Genomic DNA, 22,008 nt, shown 5'->3' on the forward strand with positions numbered 1-22,008 from the left:
TCCAGCAGCAGATGAGCTGAGGCAGGGGTGGAGGTGGGCGATGTTATGGAGGTGGAAATAGGCGGCTTGAGTAATGCCACAGATATGTGGCCAGAAGCTCATTTCAGGGTCAAATATGACACCTCGGTTGCGAACAATCAAATTTCCGCTCATCCAGTACTGGTTGTCGGACAAGCACTCTGACAATTTAGAACCATGGAGGGGTCGAGAGATGTGGTGAGGTAGAACTGGTTGTCATCAGCGTACATGTGCAAATTGACGCCGTGTTTTCGGATGAGGTCGCCAAGGGGTAGCATGAAGATGAGAAATAGGAGGGGACCAAGGATACATCCAGGGGGCCAAGCCAGGGGACCAACCCTGGTTCAATGAAGAGTGCAGAAAAGCATGCCAGGAGCAGCACCAGGCTTACCTAAAAATGAGGTGCCAACCTGGCGAAGCTGCAACACAGGACTACATGCATGCAATGCAGCATGCTATAAACAGGGCTAAGCAATCCCACAATCAACGGATCAGATCGAAGCTCTGCAGTCCTGCCACATACAGTTGTGAATGGTGGTGGACCATTAAACAACGAATGGGAGGAGGAGGCTCCATGAATATCCCCATCCTCAAATGATGGCGGAGCCCGGCATGCAGTGCAAGAGGCAATGCTGCAACCATCTTCAGCCGGAAGTGCCGAGTGGATGAACCATATGAGAATTCCTCCCGAGTCCCCACCATCACAGAAGCCAGTCTTCAGCCAATTCGATTCGCTCCACGTGAGCGCACTGGATACAGCAAAGGCTATGGGCCCCGGCAACATCCCGGCCGTCGTGCTGAAGACTTGTGCTCCAGAACTAGCCGCACCTCTAACCAAGCCGTTCCAGTACAGCTACAACACCGGCATCTACCCGACAATGTGGAAAACTGCCCAGGTATGTCCTGTCCACAAAAAGCAGGACAAATCCAATCCGGCCAATTGCCACCCCATCAGTCTACTCTCAATCATCAGCAAAGTCACAGAAGTTGTTGTCGACAGTGCTATCAAGCAGCACTAACTCACCAATAACCTGCTCACTGATGCCCAGTTTGGGTTCCGCCAGGACCACTCGGCTTCAAACCTCATTACAGCCTTGGTCCAAACATGGACAAAAGAGCTGAATTCCAGAGGGTGAAGTGAGAGTGACTGCCCTTGACATCAAGGCAGCATTTGACAGAGTGTGGCATGAAGGAGCACTAGTAAAACTGAAGTCAATGGGAATCAGGGGGAAAACGCTCCACTGGCTGGAGTCATACCCAGCACAAAAGAAGATGGTTGTGGTGATTGGAGGTCAATCATCACAGCCCCAGGACATCGCTGCAGGAGTTCCTCAGGGCAGTGTCCTAGGCCCAACCATCTTCAGCTGCTTCATCAATGACCTTCCCTCCTTCATGTCAGAAGTGGGGATGTTCGTTGATGATTGCACAGTGTTCAGTTCCATTCACAACTCCTCAGATAATGAAGCAGTCCATGCCCACATACAGCAAGGGGCAACATTCAGCCTTGGGCTGATAAGTGACAAGTAACATTCACACCACACAAGTGCCAGGCAATGACCATTTCCAAGAAGCAAGAGTCAAACCACCGTCCCTTGATATTCAACAGCATTACCATCGTCAAATCCCCCACCAACATCCTGGGGGTCACCATTGACCATAAATTTAACTGGACCAGCCACATAAATACTGTGACAACAAGAACAGGTCAGAGACTGGGTATTCTGCATTGAGTGTCTTACCTCCCGACTCCCCAGTCTTTCCACCATCGACGAGGCACAATTCAGGAACGTGATGGAATACTTTCCACTTCCTGGATGAGTGCAGCTCCAACAACACTCAAGAAGCTCGACACTATCCAGGACAAAGCATCCCCCTTGATTGGCACCTTAAACACACACTCCCTCCACCACCGGTGCACCGTGGCTGCAGCGTGTACCATCTACAAGATGCACTGCAGCAACTCGCCAAGGCTTCTTTGGCAGCACCTCCCAGACCCACGACCTCTACCACCTAGAAGGACAAGGGCAGCAGGCGCATGGGAACACCACCACCTCCACGTTCCCCTCCAAGTCACACACCATCCTGACTTGGAAATATATCGGCCGTTCCTTCATCGTCACTGGGTCACAATCCTGGAACTTCCTCCCTAACAGCACTGTGGGAGTACCTTCACCACACGGACTGCAGCGGTTCAAGAAGGTGGCTCACCACCACCTTCTCAAGGGGCAATTAGGGATGGGCAATAAATGCCAGCCTTGCCAGTGACGCCCACATCCTGGAACTAATAAATAAAAAAAAACCTTATACAAAAGCCAAATACTGCGGATGCTGGAATCTGAAATAAAAATACAAAATGCTCAGCAGGTCAGGCAGCATCTGTGGAGAGAGAAACAGAATTAACGTTTCAGGTTGACGACCGTTCGTCAGAATGATCACCAACCCTGAAACGTTAACTCTGTTTCTCTCTCCACAGATGCTGCCTGATCTGTTGCGTATTTCCAACATTGTGTTATCATTCTTAAGCTTGTCAGGTAGTACAAGAAAGTATAATTCCTCTCTCAGACCACAAACACAAGGATCACAGTCAATGGTACTTTACCGAACCTCCAGGAATACATATCGCGTTTTGGATACGATATCCCGCCGTTACCCAGACATTTGACCGAATTATTAAAAGGACAACGAGCTATCCCACAAACATTATTACATGGGACTGGACAGGTCAGATGCAGGAAGAATGTTCCCGATGTTGGAGAAGTCCAGAACCAGAGGTCACAGTTTAAGCATATAGGACCGAGATGAGGAGAAACTTTTTCACTCAGAATTGTGAACCTGTGGAATTCTCTACCACAGAAAGTTGTTGAATCCAGTTCGTTGGATATATTCAAAAGGGAGTTAGATGTGGCCCTTACGGCTAAAGGGATCAGGGGGTGTGGAGAGAAAGCAGGAATGGGGTATTGAAGTTTCATGTTCAGCCATGATCTTACTGAATGGTGGTGCAGGCTCGAAGGGCCAAATGGCCTGCTCCTGCTCCTATTTTCTATGTTTCTATGGGCACTGTGGCCAGATTCTGGCCAATATCCAGAGAGTTTTCTTTTTGACACTGGACAGCCTTCCAGACTGAACATTGAGTTCCATAATTTCAAATCACAACCATTGCCCCCACTTTCACAGACAGCAGCTGTTGCTGATGATTCTGCTCGTCCCATTTACACCTCCTCTAAACCCACCTTTTGTTTCTTTGCATGTCCTGTCATCCCCTTATGCCTTACCCCATCGTCCCTTTTGCTATTTAATCTGCCCTGCCTTCTCCATCTCTTGTTCTTTCCCATCCACTTCCCTGAACACAAGCATAGGTCATTCGGCCCTTTGAGTCTGTTCCGCCATCCATGGCTGATCTTCTACCTCAACTCCACCTTCCTGGCACCATCCCCGATGTTATGTATGCAACCCGAGATAACCTGTATCATACCACCACCAAAGGGCACACCTGTTGGAGTCCCAAGGATCCCAGCATCCCTTGGGAGCACTGTATATAAGCAGGCCTCCCATAGAAACATAGAAAATAGGTGCAGGAGCAGGCCATTCGGCCCTTCGAGCCTGCACCACCATTCAATGAGTTCATGGCTGAACATGCAACTTCAGTACCCCATTCTTGCTTTCTCGCCATACCCCCCTTGATCCCCTGAGTAGTAAGGACCTCATCTAACTCCTTTTTCAATATATTTAGTGAATTGGCCTCAACAACTTTCTGTGGTCGAGAATTCCACAGGTTCACCACTCTCTGGGTGAAGAAGTTTCTCCTCATCTCGGTCCTAAATGGCTTACCCCTTATCCTCAGTCTGTAACCCCTGGTGTACCAACACTCTGGAGTTTGAATAAAGGAGCTAAGGTCACACTTACTCATGGCTACAGTACTCAGTTACATTACTTTATCATGAGCATAACACCCTTATACTAAAATCTAAAAACCTGCCTCTGTACTTGCTTAAAACCTTTTACGTCTCAAACTTCTTCCAGTTCTGACAAGGGGTGACAGACCTGAAACATTAACTCTCTTTTTCTCTCCCCACAGATGCCGCCTGGCCTGCTGAGATTTCCAACATTTTCTGTTTTCAGTCCACAGCATTGTGCTTTTGTGCAAGAGTTTGCTCTTGACTGGAGATGAAAGGCAGGCACCTGGAATAACCGCCACTCGTTGGATAATTGAAGGCAGCAGATGCAAGACTGTGGGAAAATTGTCCGGGAGTTCCCAGCGTCTGCTCAGAGGCTTGTGGCAGAAGTGCACATTTGGAGAAATTTTTCTTGCATCTCCAATCACCGGTGCTACACTGTGCTGGGTTACACATCGCCACACCAATTCTAAGTGCTGTCTTTAGCACTTACTTTTTTTTTTTACATAGGAGCTGTGGTGTTCTTTGGGTGGAAAAAAAGCCAGAAACAGTGTAAAACACAAAGGGATGTGCGAGAATTTAATGAGAATTCTTGGCAGTTGAATTCGAAAAGGACTGGCAACAGCAGCTCGTCCAAGTTACACTGCAGTTATTTTTTATTCAAAATTAATTGAATCGGTTTGTACCCAACAGACACAGAGCCTCAAGGGGTAAAAGAGGAGGAAAAACTAGATGCATTTTAGATTCACAATGAGCAAAGACGACAAATTGTGCAGCATTGCAGCAGTGAGCAGGAGCCGATGATAAACCACAAAGCCAATGGCAGTCTGGGACTGAGGTATGCCAAACCAGGTCAGGACACCGTCTCGATAGGCCAGAGAGTACATTGCAAATCGGGAATGGGTGAATCGGCAGATTGCACAATACAGCAGAAATTTGTGCTCTTCAATTTAATAAGAGTTGTAAAGAAATTTTTTACCAACAGCAAAAGCGGAAACTGTTTCTTTCCCACACTGCATTTTGGAGGGGAAAAAAAGATACAATATAGAAACCAGAGCCATTTAAACTGGAGTTTAAACTCTAATCACTAAGCATCAAAAGTAAACAGATTCAAAAGAAGTGGTTTGTCATCTGTGCGGCCGCACCAATTACTTTTTCAATGAACAATATTTACGAAGTACAGGTTGAGCGTCCCTGATCCAGAACTCCCTTATCCAGAAACACCCCTCGCCCAGAACCATTTCCGGCCACCAGGTGGCACATGCGCAGAACTCCGACATGAACAAATTGAAGTCCTTCCTCGCTGCCGACTCTCGCAATCGCTGACCTGACCCCGCGATCCACCGCCCCCGCGATCTCTCTGCCGCACTCCCAGCCCCAAACCGGCCCGCTCCGATATCCTCTTGCTCAGTCCCTGTACCATCCAATTTAACGTGACCACCCCTCGTCCAAAAAAATCCCTTATCCCGAACAGGTCACATCCCGAGGGTTCCGGATAAGGGGAGTTCAACCTGTATTAACATTTGCAATCCTCTAGTTCTGTGGCAGAACCACCCCCCTCCCCCCCGCAAGTTTACCCTCGGTAGTGGGGAAGCTTTTAGAAACGATAATCCAGGACAAAATGATCACTTGGACAAGTGTTTATTAATTAAGGAAAGCCAGCACAGATTTGTTCAAGGCAAACCGTGTTTAACTAACTTGATTGAGTTTTTTGATGAAGTAACAGTGAGGGTTGATGAGGGTAATGCGGTTGACGTGGTGTGCATAGATTTCCAAAAGGCATTTGATAAAGTGCACATAATAGGCTTGACCACAAAGTTGAAGCCCATAGAATAAAAGGGACAGTGGCAGCATAGATATTGGCCAAGTGACAGGAAGGAGAGTAGTGGTGAACGGTTGTTTTTTGGCCTGGAGGAAGGTATGCAGTGGTGTTCCCCAGAGGTCAGTACTGGGACCACTGCTTGTCTTAGAACATAAGAACATAAGAATTAGGAACAGGAGTAGGTCATCTAGCCCCTCGAGCCTGCTCCGCCATTCAAGAAGATCATGGCTGATCTGGCCGTAGACTAAGCTCCACTTACCTGTCCTCTCCCCGTAACCCTTAATTCCATTATTGGTTAAAAATCTATCTATCTGTGACTTGAATACATTCAATGAGCTAGCCTCAACTGCTTCCTTGGGCAGAGAATTCCAGAGATTCACAACCCTCTGGGAGAAGAAATTCCTTCTCAACTCGGTTTTAAATTGGCTCCCCCGTATTTTGAGGCTGTGCCCCCTAGTTCTAGCCTCCCCTACCAGTGGAAACAACCTCTCTGCCTCCATCTTCTATCCCTTTCATTATTTTAAATGTTTCTATAAGATCACCCCTCATCCTTCTGAACTCCAACGAGTAAAGACCCAGTCTACTCAATCTATCATCATAAGGTAACCCCCTCATCTCCGGAATCAGCCTAGTGAATTGTCTCTGTACCCCCTCCAAAGCCAGTATATCTTCCTTAAGTAAGGTGACCAAAACTGCACGCAGTACTCCAGGTGCGGCCTCACCAATACCCTCTACAGTTGCAGCAGAACCTCCCTGCTTTTGTACTCCATCCCTCTCGCAATGAAGGCCAACATTCCATTCGCCTTCCTGATTACCTGCTGCACTTGCAAACTAACTTTTTGGGATTCATGCACAAGGATCCCCAGGTCCCTCTGCACCTCAGCATGTTGTAATTTCTCGCCATTCAAATGATATTCCCTTTTACTGTTTTTTTTCCCCAAGGTGGATGACCTCACATTTTCCGACATTGTATTCCATCTGCCAAACCTTAGCCCATTCGCTTAACCTATTCAAATCTCTTTGCAGCCTCTCTGTGTCCTCTACACAACCCGCTTTGATATATATTAATTACTTAGACTTGGGTGCACAGGGCACAATTTCAAAATTTGCAGGTGACACAAAACTTGGAAGTATAGTGAACAGTGAGGAGGATACTGATACACTTCAAGAGGACACAGACAGGCTGGGGGAATGGGCGGACATGTGGCAGATGAAATAGAACGCAGAAAAGTGTGAAGTGATTCATTTTTCCTACCAAAATGTGACACACAATATAAACTGAAGCGTTTTATTCCAAAGGGTGCAAGAACACAGAGAGACCTGGGGATACATGTGCACAAATCGATCAAGGTGGCAGGACAGGTTGAGAAAGCAGTTAAAAAAGCATACGGGATTCATAAACAGAGGCAGAGAGTAGAAAAGCAAGGAAGTTATGATGAACCTTTATAACACTGGTCTGGCCTCAACTGGAGTATTGTGTCCAATTCTGGGCACCATACTTTAGGAAGGATGTGAAGACCTTAGAGAGGGTGCAGAAAAGATTTACGAGAATGGTTCCAGGGATGAGAGACTTGGATAGACTGGAGAAGCTGGGGTTGTTCTCCTTGGAGCAGAGAAGGTTGAGAGGAGATTTGATCGAGGTGTTCAAAATCACGAGGGGTCTGGACAGTGTAGAGAGAGAGAAACTGTTCCCATTGGTGGAAGGGTCGAGAACCAGAGGACACAGACTTAAGGTGATTGGCAAAAGAACCCAAGGTGACATGAGGAAAAACTTTTTTTACACAGCGAGTGGTTAGGATCTGGAATTCGTTGCCTGAGAGGGTGGTGGAGGCAGACTCGATCATGATTTTCAAAAGGGAGCTGGATAAGTACCTGAAGGAAAAGAACGTGCAGGGCTACGGGGAAAGGGCAGGGGGGTGGGACTGGCTGACGTGCTCTTGCAGAGAGACGGCACGGGCTCGACGGGCCGAATGGCCTCCTTCTGTGCCGTCACCATTCTATGAATAAGTCTATCAACTTATATTTATATAGCGCCTTTAACGTTTAAGTGAAGCATCTCAAGTAAAACTTCACAGGAATATTATAACATAAAATTGGACACTGAGCCAAATAAGGAGATATTCGGGCAAATGACCAAAGAGGTAGGTTTTAAGGAGCGTCTTGAAGGAAGGAAGGAAGCCTTGGGTTTATAAAGCGCCTTTCACGACTGTTATACATGCAGAGTATAGATGTACACTCTGTGTAGTCACTGTATAGTTGCATAAGATGGAGACTTGTTTACCAGAGGTACCATCAACAAGGTTCACACTGTATACACTATGCTGGCACCACCAGAGGGTGCAACTGGTGGAGGCCCAGGGGTCACTTGTACACCACAGGTACCCAGGTATAAAAGGGAATCCACCATGTGGTATACTCACTCTGGAGTTATATTAAACGGACTTAGGTCACTAAAGGCAATACTTTGCCTCGTGGAGTCCTTATCAAAGCATCTAAAGACACAACGACCACCGGACGTCTCAAAGCACTTTACAGCTAATGAAGTACTTTGCGTGTAGTCACTGTTGTAATGCAGGAAACGCGGCAGCCAATTTGCGCACAAGCAAGCTCCCACAAATAGCAATGTGATAATGACCCGATAATCTGTTTTTTTGTTATGTTGATTGAGGGATAAATATTGGCCCCAGACACACTGGGGATAACTCCCCTGCTCTTCTTCGAAATAGTGTCATGGGATTGTTTTTACATCCACTTGAGAGCGCAGACGGGGCCTCTGTAGCACATCCGAAAGACGGCACCCTGACAGAGCAGCACTCCCCCAGCACTGCACTGGAAGGTCAGCCGAGCTTCTTTTGTGCTCAAGTCCCTGGAGTAGGTCTTGAACCCACAGCCTTCTGACTCAGAGGCAAGAGTGCTGCCCACTGAGCCACGGCTGACACTATGAAGGATGAAAGAGAGGCAGAGAGGTTGAGGGAGGGAATTGCAGAGTTGAGGGCTTAGGCAGCAGAAGGCATGGCCGCCAATGGTGGGGCAAGAGGCCAGAATTAGAGCAGCATAGACATCTCGGGGGTTGTGAGGCTGGAGGAGATTCCAGAGATAAGGGGGGGGGGGGGGGGGGGGGGGTCGAGGCCATAGAGGGACGTGAAAACAAGGATGGAAGAATTTTAAAAATCGAGGCGTTGCTTAACCGGGAGCCAATGTAGGTCAGTGAGCACAAGGGGTGATGGGTGAGCGGGATTTGGTGCGAGTTAGGTCATGGGCAGCAGAGTTTTGATCACCTCAGGTCTATGTAGGGTAGAACTTGCAAGGCCAGCCAGGAATGCGTTGAAGTAGCCTTGGCATCAAAATAAAATACATTTCTTTAGCACCAGCACTGAATCAGTCGGGGGTGTGCTCAATTCTCTCTGGATACAGCGGTTTGGCGTTTTGAAAATTGATGGCAAAAAGAAGCTAACTCAGCTTAGAACTCAGTACTTCTAGATATCCCTCCCCCCGCCGTTGCATGCAGCACTGAAAAAGTATTTTTTGCAATGTGCAAGGCTGAAGCTTGCTACGGAGTAGACGGATCAATCAAGACTGCAGTACACAGTACGTCTGAAAAAAAAAAAGTGGGCGAGGTGTGAAAATTGACTTGTATGAGGCACTCCAGCTTTGCCACACTGCATCGCTATGGTAACTGGGTTAGTTGTAGTCGGTGATCTTGCTGTATAGTAGTATAGTATAGTATTAGGCAGTCCCTCGTGTTGAGGATGACTTGCTTCCACACCAAAAAGGGATGAGTTCACAGGTGTTTCAATGAGGGACCTGACATTCCAGGTCCTGAACTACATCCTGAAGGGTGGAAGATGTCTGTGTGTGGATTTTTTTAACGTGGGGTGGCCGTTGCACACCAGCCACCACACGGGGCTTGACAGAGCGAGGTCTTGGTCCAGTGGCAAGGGTTAACCAAGATGACTGGAGACCAAGCTCTGCTGCACAGGCCAAGTGCACGCGTGCATGCTCCTACTATCCATAGATCGCCTTGTGCTGCCCCTGGGCCCTCGCCTCTCCTGGGTCCCGATAAAAAATGGAGCAGTCAGAAACAGGACATCATGGAGGTGGAATGACTTGAAAGGGGAACGAAAAACTGCAATGCCCCCCAACACCAGGTATCACAATCACAGATGTATTAATGATGTTTTACGATCACAACAGCCAACCGATTTCTGGACGTCAGAGTCAGCTATTTATTGCTGCACCTTTTCTTTCAGAATATATATAGATTAAATCATTTCATTAAAGAGGTACTCCAGGGAAGGCTCACAAAAAAATTAGCATTTTTGAGCCTTAACCTTGCAGCTACCGGCTCCTAATACAGAACAAAAATACATATTTTTGATGATGAAGGTGAATGCTGTCAATGGAGAGAATTAAATCATTTTTCATGTGCATTAAGCTTTCTCCATTTTGTTCCAATGATGTGCATTATTCTCAGCAACGGGAAAGTAAGCCCAAAGTGTGAACTCTTCTACCGACTAAAATCGGGTCTTCCTGGTTAAGAACCCCAATAATATTGAACTGTGGTATTCTTTAAAAAGAATAAGACTTGCATTTCTATAGCACTTTGTGTGACCACTGGACGGCCCAAAGTGCTCTACCGTCAATGAAGTACTTTTTTTTGTAGAAGTCTAGTCACTGTTGTAATGTCGGAAATGCAGCAGCCAATTTGCTCACAGCAAGCTCCCACAAACAGCAATGTGATAATGACCAGATGATCTGTTTTCGTGATGTTGATTGAGGGCTAAATATTGGCCCCAGGACACCGGGGATAACTCACCTGCTCTTCTCCGAAATAGTGCCATGGGATCTTTTACATCCACCCGAAAGCATACGGGGCCTTGGTTCAACGCCTCATCCGAAAGACGTCACCTCCGACAGTGCAGCACTCCCTCAGCACACTGCACTGGGAGCGTCAGCCTAGAACCTGCAACCTTCTGACTCAGAGACGAGGGTGCTACCCGCTGAGCCACAGCTGACCTCAAACACAACGATCATCAACAAAAGATGTCCCAACCAGAAACATTTTCAGTGAACTAGATGACCAAAAATCCAACTCAAGACAGACAAACTTGTCTCGGTGCATAGAATCATAGAAAATAACACAGAAGGAGGCCATTCAGCCCATCGTATCTGTGCCAGTCGAAAAAGAGCCACCCAGCCTAATCCCACCTTCCAGCACTAGGTCCATAGCCCTGTAGATTACAGCTCTTTGGGCCCAAATTTCCACATGATTTGCGCCTGATTTTTAGGAGCAACTGGTGGAGAACGGATTATCTTAGAAATCGCAATTCTCCACATTTTTTTTTCTGCAGTTCTAGTCAGGTAGGACAGTTCTACTTTGGAACAGAATTTTTTCTTCAAAAGGGGGCGTGTCCAGCCACTGACGCCTGATTTCAAAGTTTCCACAGTGAAAACGTACTCCAAACTAACTTAGAATGGAGCAAGTGAAGATTTTTGTAGAACTGAAAAAACCTGTTCGACACATCAAAAAAATCAGGCGCAGGTTACAAATTAGGCGTCCAGAACGAGGGGGGGAGGGAAGTCATTAAATTCTACAATAAATCCTTATTTATACTTCTACAAATATTATACAAATAAATCCAACCTGAATAAACATTTATAAGCAAAGAAAAGATTAAATAAACCATCTTCCTGCCTGTGTGAAAGTGCTTCAGCCAGCCTCATAAGTTCGTTCCTGACGGCAGGGGGGGAGGGAGGAAAGACGTTCCCGACGGCGGGAGGGAGGGAGTGCGGGCCCGCCTGAACGCAGCGGGGGGGGGGGGGGGGGGGAGAGGAGACAGTGAGAAGGCTGCAGGAAGCCTCAGTGCTGATGGCAATGTGCTTTTATTAAAAAATGTTCAAAAATTGAACAGCTACAAACCAAAGAACGACAAAAATGTCTGAGTGCCAATGTTTCCTTCACACTGCGCGTGCGCGAACGCTCCAACGCGCACGCACAGCGTTGCCGGCAGGAAAAAACTAATTTAAATAGTACCCGCCCCCTCCCACTTACAAAATCGGTGAGATTGTAGGCTCCGCCCCCCTGGGCGCCGCGCCAAACAGACAAGGAGCTGCAGGGCGCTCCAGAATCGCGAGTTTTTTTTCCGGCGCCGTTTTAGGCGCGAAAAACGGGCGCCCAGCTCGGAGGGGCGCCCGTTTTTTATCGTGTGGAAACTTGGGCCCTAAAAGTGCACATCAAAGTAACTTTTGAATGTGATGAGGGTTTCTGCCTCTACCACCCTTTCAGGCAGAGAGTTCCAGACCCCCACCACCCTCAGTGAAGAAATATTTCCTCATCTCCCCTCTACTTCTTCTACCAACTACTTTAAATCTACGCCCCCTGGGTATTGACCCCTCTGCTAAAGGAAATAGGTCCTTCCTATCTGCTTTGTCTAGACTCCTCAATTTTATACACCGCAATTAAATCTCCCCTCAGCCTCCTCTGTTCCAAGGAAAACAACCCCAGCCTATCCAAACTTTCCTCATAGCTGAAGTTTTCCAGTCCAGGCAACATTTCCAGAGATGAGGGGGTTGACTTATGAAGATAGGTGGAGTAGGTTGGGCCTATACACATTGGAGTTCAGAAGAATGAAGGGTGATCTTATCGAAACATATAAGATAATGAGGGGGCTTGACAAGTTGGATGCAGAGAGGATATTTCCACTCATAGGGGAAACTAAAACGAGGGGACAGTCTCAGAATAAGGGGCCACCCAGTTAAAACTGTGATGAGGAGAAATTTCTTCACTGACAGGGATGTAAATCTGTGGAATTCACTGTGGAGAGCTGTGAAGGCTGGGTCATTGAATATATTTAAGGCGGAGATAGACAGATTTTTGAGTGATAAGGGAGTAAAGGGTTATGGGGAGCAGGCAGGGAAGTGGAGCTGAGTCCATGATCAGATCAGCCATGATCTTATTGAATGGCGGAGCAGACGCGATGGGTCAAATGATCCAATCCTGCTCCTATTTCTTATCTTAACATCCTCGTGAATCTAGTCAGGAGTATAGATACAACGTAACACAGCGAGATAATGAAGACAGTAAGCATTCCGCAACACCACAATTATAATCGAACAGGAGTAAAAGCTATCCTTACCTTGGCTAATCGCAGCATGGTCTCCCTTTCGTCTTCATCTTTTCGCTGTTTCTCTAGCCGATCCAACTGCTCGAAAAACTTCACCTGTGACCGGGTGTCATTCAGTAGGGTGTATCGGTCATCGTCCTGTGGGGCCAGAATGGTCAGTGGAGTGAGTCGAGCTGTAAAATGCAGCTCCTTCCAAATACAGTTTGCTTAAAATAGTTGTGCCATAAATTGCTCCCAGTGCAAGCACGCGAGTTTGTCTTACAATTTACTGCAGAACAAGCAACTCAACCTCCACCTGTTACAATCCAATCCTACTCAACATTTAACTAAAAACAAAACACCGGCAAAACCATCAATGCTTGATGGCGATGAAATGCACTGGGCCAAATGCCACTCGCCCTGTTGTTTGGGCTACAATTTCAGGGAGCAAGCGATTTTAGAGCTGGTCCTGTGTAATGAGACAGGAATAATAAACGATCTCCTAGTAAAAGATCCTCTCGGAATGAGTGATCACAGTATGGTTGAATTTGTAATACAGATTGAGGGTGAGGAAGTAGTGTTTCAAACGAGCATAAACAAAGGGGACGACAGTGGGATGAGCGCAGAGTTGGCTAAAGTAGACTGGAAACACAGACTAAACGGTGGCACAATTGAGGAACAGTGGAGGACTTTTAAGGAGCTCTTTCATAGTGCTCAACAAAAATATATTCCAGTGAAAAAGAAGGGCGGTAAGAGAAGGGATAACCAGCCGTGGATAACCAAGGAAATAAAGGAGCGTATCAAATTAAAAACCAATAAGGTGGCCAAGGTTAGTGGGAAACTAGAAGATTGGGAACATTTTAAACGATAGCAAAGAATGACTAAGAAAGCAATAAAGAAAGGAAAGATAGATTACGAAAGTAAACTTGCGCAAAACATAAAAACAGATAATAAAAGCTTTTACAGATATATAAAACGGAAAAGAGTGACTAAAGTAAATGCTGGTCCCTTAGAAGATGAGAAGGGGGATTTAATAATGGGAAATGTGGAAATGGCTGAGACCTTAAACAATTATTTTGCTTCGGTCTTCACAGTGGAAGACACAAAAACCATGCCAAAAATTGCTGGTCACAGAAATGTGGGAAGGGAGGACCTTGAGACAATCACTATCACTAGGGGGGTAGTGCTGGACAGGCTAATGGGACTCAAGGTAGGCAAGTCCCCTGGTCCTTATGAAATGCATCCCAGGGTATTAAAAGAGATGGCGGAAGTTATAGCAGATGCATTCGTTATAATCTACCAAAATTCTCTGGACTCTGGGGAGGTACCATCGGATTGGAAAGCAGCTAATGTAACGCCTCTGTTTAAAAAAGGGGGCAGACAAAAGGCAGGTAACTATAGGCCGGTTAGTTTAACATCTGTAGTTGGGAAAATGCTTGAAGCTATCATTAAGGAAGAAATAGCGGGACATCTAGATAGGAATAGTGCAATCAAGCAGACGCAACATGGATTCATGAATGGGAAATCATGTTTAACTAACTTACTGGAATTCTTTGAGGATATAACGAGCATGGTGGATAGAGGTGTACCGATGGATGTAGTATATTTAGATTTCCAAAAGGCATTCGATAAGGTGCCACACAAAAGGTTACTGCAGAAGATAAAGGTACGCGGAGTCAGCGGAAATGTATTAGCATTGATAGAGAATTGGCTGGCTAACAGGAAGCAGAGAGTCGGGATAAATGGGTCCGTTTCGGGTTGGAAATCGGTGGTTAGTGGTGTGCCACAGGGATCGGTGCTGGGACCACAACTGTTTACAATATACATAGATGACCTGGAAGAGGGGACAGAGTGTAGTGTAACAAAATTTGCAGATGACACAAAGATTAGTGGGAAAGCGGGTTGTGTAGAGGACACAGAGAGGCTGCAAAGAGATTTAGATAGGTTAAGCGAATGGGCTAAGGTTTGGCAGATGGAATACAATGTCGGAAAGTGTGAGGTCATCCACCTTGGAAAAAAAAACAGTAAAAGGGAATATTATTTGAATGGGGAGAAATTACAACATGCTGCGGTGCAGAGGGACCTGGGGGTCCTTGTGCATGAATCCCAAAAAGTTAGTTTGCAGGTGCAGCAGGTAATCAGGAAGGCGAATGGAATGTTGGCCGTCATTGCGAGAGGGATGGAGAACAAAAGCAGGGAGGTCCTGCTGCAACTGTACAGGGTATTGGTGAGGCCGCACCTGGAGTACTGCGTGCAGTTTTGGTCACCTTACTTAAGGAAGGATATACTAGCTTTGGAGGGGGTACAGAGACGATTCACGAGGCTGATTTCGGAGATGAGGGGGTTACCTTATGATGATAGATTGAGCAGACTGGGTCTTTACTCGTTGGGAGTTCAGAAGGATGAGGGGTGATCTTATCGAAACATTTAAAATAATGAAAGGGATAGACAAGATCGAGGCAGAGAAGTTGTTTCCACTGGTCGGGGAGACTAGAACTAGGGGGCACAGCCTCAAAATACGGGGGAGCCAATTTAAAACCGAGTTGAGAAGAAATTTCTTCTCCCAGAGGGTTGTGAATCTGTAGAATTCTCTGCCCAAGGAAGCAGTTGAGGCTAGCTCATTGAATGTGTTCAAATCACAGATAGATAGATTTTTAACCAATAAGGGAATTCAGGGTTACGGGGAGCGGGCAGGTAAGTGGAGCTGAGTCCACGGCCAGATCAGCCATGATCTTTTTGAATGGCGGAGCAGGCTTGAGGGGCTTGATGGCCTACTCCTGTTCCTAATTCTTATGTTCTTATCTTATGTTCAATTTGCTGCCCCTCTCCCCAGGTTTTCCCCAATTGGCCTGGGTTTTTAATCTGGTTTTTGCCTCTCCCAGGAGATCCCATGGCTCCGGTTGGGGTGGAGTGTAGAATGTTTTAGTGTAAGGGGTGTTGCAGCTGTGTGAGGCGGACTGATTGGGCTGGGTGCTCTTTACCTTTCCGCCATTGTTCATTGGTTTATATGTAACCTTCAGGGCTGCTGACCGAGGGCCGTGTGGCTCTCTGTCGGCCGGCGCGGACACGATGGCCTGAAATGGCCTCCTTCTGCGCTGTAAATTTCTATGTTTCTATAATGGGATGCCACCGGCCTCGCAGCTTGGTTTCGGACATGTCTTCGTTAGGTATGCAAAAGGGCGTTTCTGAAATTTGTCATCAAAATAGGAAGATTAGAACAGGAGGAGGCCATTCAGCTCATTGAGCCTGTCCCGCCATTCAATGAGATCGCGGCTGATCTGTGTCAACGCCATTAACCTGCCTTAGTTCCATAACCCTCCATACCCCTGGCTCGCAAAAATCTATCAATCTCAGATTTAGAATTACTGAGCTATCATCGACTGCATTTTGCAAGAGCAAGTTCCACACTTCTACCACCCTTTGCATGAAGAAGTGTTTCCTAACTTTTCTCCTCAATGGCCTGGCTCTGATTTTAAGGTGATTTCCCCTTGTCCTGGACTCCATCACCAGCAGAAGTAGTTTCTATCCATCCCATCAATTCCTTTCAAAATCCTAAAAACCTCAATCAATCAGTTGATTCCGGAGATGAGGGGGTTTGACTTATGAGGAAAGGTTGAGTAGGTTGGGCCTCTACTCATTGGAGTTCAGAAGAATGAGAGGTGATCTTATCGAAATGTATCAGATGATGAGTGGGTTTGACAAGGTGGATGCAGAGAGGATGTTTCCACTGATGGGGGAGACTAGAACTAGGGGGCATAACCTTAGAATAAGGGGCCGCCCATTTAAAACTGAGATGAGGAGGAATTTCTTCTCTCAGAGGGTTGTAAATCTGTGGAATTCACTGCCTCAGAGAGCTGTGGAGGCTGGGTCATTGAATAAATTTAAGCAGAAATAGACAGTTTCTTAACCAATAAGGGGATAAGGGGCTATGGGGAGCAGGCGGGGAAGTGCAGCTGAGTCCATGATCAGATCAGCCATGATCTTATTGAATGGCGGAGCAGGCTCGAGGAGCCGTATGGCCTAATCCTGCTCCTATTTCTTATGTTCACCCCTTAACTACCTATATTCCAGGGAATACCAACCTAGTTTATGGAATCTCTCCTCATAATCTAACCCATGCACTGGTAACTTTCTGACGAATCTGCACTGCACTCCCAATAGATGCTGCAGGTACCCTGAACTATGTATGGCAGGAGGTTCTGCTTGAGTGAACTATTCACCCAAAATCAGCCAAACCAGTGCAAAAGATCAAGGAATTTTAAGCGCAACGTACGTTCAGCGGAAATAGGAGTTTCCGCAATCTTTTCCGCTCGTTTCGAAGCCGGCCCTGCCAACAGATCGTATGAATCAGCATGGGGAGTTTCTGCTAATTGCGCTAGTCTGCAGACTTTTGAGGAAGCTTTTAAAATTAAGGGGTTTTTTTTTTTGCACAGACATGAATTGGCACGTTTTTAAAAAAAAGTGTTTTTGAAATTTATTAAGAAACTAACTGCTGTACACCACTGTAACGAGCAAATAGACTTGTATTGTTTTTTTTAAAAACTTATTTTCATTTGTTTAAAATCGGGTTTGTCACAGGTGATGGAGGAGACACGGATTAAAAATGCTCATTGTTTGTGATAAACCCATTCTCAACTGCATTAATAAAACTGCACCAGGTTACCACACTTAAATATATCAAAGGATTTCCCATTATATATTTTTTTTCAAAATTGCATTCGATAATGTTACTCGTCAGCACGGAGACATTACAGATTTTCCACTGGGCGATATGCAAAATGGGTTTGAGTGGAAACTTCCCAAAACCAGCGCAATTTACGCCTGGATCGCCAATTGTGCCCAAAGCGGGGAAACACAGCCACAATCTGTAAACATCATCAGTCCCGTGGCAGTGGCAGGATCCCATTGCTGCACGATCTTTTAGCCAACAATCAATTCTATCTCACGTCATGCTTTTTCTGGCAAGTTGAAACCGATAAGATCATGCGACTCCAACGCACTCCTGGCTGGCCTTCCACATCCTACCCGACGTAAACTAGAGGTGATCCAAAACTCGTCTGCCCGTGTCCTAACTCGCACCAAGCCCCGCTCACCCATCACCCCCTGTGCTCGCTGACCTACATTGACTCCCGGTTAAGCAACGCCTCGATTTCAAAATTCTCATCCTTGTTTACAAATCCCTCCATGGCCCACGCTCCCTCCCTATCTCTGTAATCTCCTCCAGCCCCAGAACCCTCTCCAGCCCACCCCCAGATATTTGCGCTCCCCAAATTCTGCCCTCTTTAGCATCCTTGATTATAACTGCTCAACCATCGGTGGCCGTGCCTTCAGCTGCCTGGGCCCTAAGCTCTGGAACTCCCTCCCGAAACCTCTCCACCTCTCTTTCCTCCTTCAAGACGCTCCTTAAAGCCTACCTCTGACTAAGCTTCTGGTCGTCATTTACCCTAATTTTTTCTTATCTAGCTCGGTGTCAAATGTATTTTTTTTGTCTTGTAACACTGCTGTGAAAGGCCTTGGGACGTTTTACTGCGTTAAAGGCGCTATATCGAAGCAAGAGGGGAAATAGCAGAGGCACTGACCATCATTTTCCAATCCTCTCTGGCTACAGGTGTGTTGTCAGAGGACTGGAGGACTGCTAATGCTGTACCTTTGTTTAAAAAGGGAGAAAGGGATAGACCGAGTCATTACAGGCCAGTCAGCCTTACCTCGGTGGTGGGAAAATTATTGGATAAAATCCTGAGGGACAGAATAAATCTTCATTTGGAAAGACATGGATTAATCAATTCAAGTCAGCATGGGAAGGTCAAGTCTGACCAACTTGATTGAATTTTTCGATGAGGTAACCAACCAGGAGGGTCGATGAGGGCACTGCCTACCGGGCTACGGACCAAGAGCTGGAAACTGGGATTAGGCTGGATCGCTCTTGGTCGGCCGCCGCATACACGATGGGCCGAAATGGTCTCCTTCCGTGCTGTAAATTTCTATGATTCTATGATTCTAAATACAAGATGTTGTTGTTTCTATTTAGCATATTTAATCCTCCAGTCTGCCCCGATGCCTGACATCAACAATTCTCACTGCCTAGCAAGAGGCTCAGTAATTGTAACATTGCCATACTGGTAGCTACCAAGCTCAGATTTATAGAACCATGCAGGACAGGAGGCCGCCATTCGGCCCATCATGCCTGTACTGGCTCTTTGAAAGAGCGATCCCATTCGTCCCACTCCCCCCGCTCTTTCCCCACAAGTACATATCCACATCCCTTTTAAAAGTCACGATTGAATCTGCTTCCACTGCTCTTTCAGCAGTGCATTCCAGCTCATAACTCACTATATTAGAAAAAAACTCATCCCCCCCTGGGTTTTTTTTAAACCAATTATCTTAAATCTGTGTCCTGTGGTTACTGACCCTCCTGCTTTTATTTTTCAGTTGAAATCAAAATTGGGTCTGTGTCTGGTTTTGGGGATTAGAGATTTCCGGATATCCTTTACATTTCCCCCCCCCAAAAAAAGAGAAACATTTATTTAGTTATTCCCAAAGGCTATAATTAGAACTAAAGAACATATGAGTTCCTCCAAAGGTTGTAAGGAGCAAGCAGACCAGAAGGCTTTACATGCAGTTGAACAGTCTCCCTCAGCTCATCCGCTGCTGGAGCCCTCATCCATGCCTTTGTTACCTCTTTGTTACAAAGAGGCCGGCCTCCCACATTCTACCCTACGTGAACTTGAGGTCATCCAAAACACTGCAGCCCGTGTCCTAACTCACACCAAGTCCCGCTCACCCACCACACCTGTGCTCGCTGACCGACATTGGCTCCCGGTTAAGCAATGCCGAGTTTAAAATTCTCATCCTTATTTTCAAATCCCTCCATGCCTCGCCCCTCCCTATTTCTAATCTGCTCCAGCCCCACAACCACATCCCCACCGCGATCTCTGGTCTCTTGCGAATCCTCGATTTTAATCGCTCAACTATTGATGGCCGTGCCTTCAACTGTCAAGGCCCTAATCTCTGGAATTACTGCCCTAAACCTCTCTCTCCTCCTTTAAGGCACTCGTTAAAACCCACATCTTTGACCAAGCTTTTGGCCAACTGTGCAATATCAACTTTTATGGCCTGGCGTCAAATACTAAGGCTCCCTTCTGCACATGTGTCCATCACCACGCTGCCTCCGATCCATCCAGCAGCAGCCGAACACATCTGCCGTGCCTCCAGCAGTGAGGACGAGGAGGAGGAGAAGGAGCCGGTTGGAGGGGTATTGGAGGGGAAGTAAGGAACTCAGAAGGCGGATCACTTTCTTCCAACCCCCCGGTGTGTGTGTTGCAAGGGACATCGTTGGGGTGGATGAAATCCAGAAGTCACGACACTGTCACTATTCACTACATATCCAATAAACCAGTTAAAAATTCGCACACAATACCCCTTCTATGGGAGTGGGGTTATGTCTTGCGTTGGGGTAAGGGACTTCGGCTGGAACTTGGTGGCTTTTGGGGAGATCTATCCTCTGTGGCTTCTGAAGTCAAAATGGATCGAATTACAATTTGGAAAGTCAGAACTTGGGCTGGGCAGTTCCAGATACACATTCCAGAGGAACTTCAGGGTGTGGCTTATCCTCCAAGGGGACCAATCAGCAATAGGTCAAGTGATATTGGAGAGCCAATCAGAGAAACGGCTTTCAGTTAGTACAAATATACGCAGCCTTTACTCCTGTGAAGCGCCTTGTGATGTTTTATTACGTTAAAAGCGCTATCTAAATACCAGTTGTTGTTGTCTGTGCTGAGTTAGCTGAAGCACCAGTGGGACTTGGCCCCACGTTCCCAAGGAAAGGGGGCGGGAAGAGGAGAGAAACAGGATGTTCTGGAAAAACTGTTGCCGGGGTTGACAGACATCAGGACAGACTGGTGGATTCAATATTCTAAAATAGCAGTCAAATGATCTCGTCGCACCTTTCAATTTTCCAGGGTTGGTGTCCCGAGGATGCAGATTTAAAGGTGATTGGTAAAAGAACCAGAGGCGACACGAGGAAACATTTCCACCCCCTCCCAGTGACAGAGGTGTGAGTGGAGTGATCTGGAATGCACGGCCTAACTGGAAGCAAAATTCAGCAATAACTTTCAAAAGAGAATTGGATGAATACTTGAAGTGCAAAAACATTTTCGGCTTACGGGGAAAGAGCAGAGGGAGCGGGATTAGTTGGTGAGCTCTACCACCATCATCATCATAGGCAGTCCCTCGGAATCGAGGAAGACTTGCTTCCACTCTTAAAATGAGTCCTTAGGTGACTGAACAGTCCAATATGGGAATTACAGTCTCTGTCACAGGTGGGACAGATTGTCATCGAGGGAAGGGGTGGGTGGGACTGGTTTGCCGCACGCTCCTTCCGCTGCCTGCGCTTGGTTTCTGCGTGCTCTCGACGACGAGACTCGAGGTGCTCAGCGCCCTCCCGGATGCTCTTCCTCCATTTACGACGGTCTTTGGCCAGGGACTCCCAGGTGTCGGTGGGGATGTTGCACTTTATCAGGGAGGCTTTGAGAGTGTCCTTGAAACGTTTCCTCTGCCCACCTTTGGCTCGTTTACCGTGAAGGAGTTCCGAGTGGAGCGCTTGCTTTAGGAGTCTCGTGTCTGGCATGCAAACAGTGTGGCATGCCCAGCGGAGCTGGTCGAGTGTCGTTAGTGTTTCAATGCTGGGGATGTTGGCCTGGTCGAGGACGCTAACGTTGGTGTGTCTGTCCTCCCGGGGGATTTGCAGGATCTTCCGGAGACAGAGTTGGTGGTATTTCTCCAGCGATGAGGTGTTTACTGTACATGGTTCATGTCTCTGAGCCATACAGCTTGCTCTACCAAAGAGCCGGCACAGGCACGAAGGGCTGAATGGCCTCCATCTGACCTGTACCCTTCTATGAGTTGAAGAGAGACTGTGCGGGTGGGGACGGGAGGACGAGGGAAGACTATCACCCATTCTCTTCCTGCTATTTAATATTCTCTGCTGCTGGTCAGCCTGTGTGCCTTAGCTGTGATTCAGCGACACTTGCCACCCACGTTTATACAAGACACATGAGCACTTAAGCGGTGATACCCCAAAAAAAGCATGGAAAAACCAAACAGATGCAACTTCTGTGTATTTCTTACGTAAAACAAGACATTTGGCCCAACCAGTCCATGTTGGTGTTTACCG

At 46.9% G+C, this 22,008-nt stretch overlaps 1 protein-coding gene across 1 annotated transcript in view; it reads right to left on the bottom strand.

Moving 5' to 3' along the window:
* Positions 1–22,008, bottom strand: part of LOC139272802 (transcription initiation factor TFIID subunit 4-like) — a 190,479-nt gene that overhangs the window by 70,754 nt on the left and 97,717 nt on the right. The window contains exon 12 of the mRNA XM_070888948.1: positions 12,870–12,995. Coding sequence (XP_070745049.1) covers positions 12,870–12,995 — 126 coding nt within the window. The remainder of the gene's footprint in view (positions 1–12,869; positions 12,996–22,008) is intronic.

The sequence above is a fragment of the Pristiophorus japonicus genome, chromosome 1 (genome assembly GCF_044704955.1).
Source record: "Pristiophorus japonicus isolate sPriJap1 chromosome 1, sPriJap1.hap1, whole genome shotgun sequence".
Classification (NCBI taxonomy): Eukaryota; Metazoa; Chordata; class Chondrichthyes; family Pristiophoridae; genus Pristiophorus; species Pristiophorus japonicus.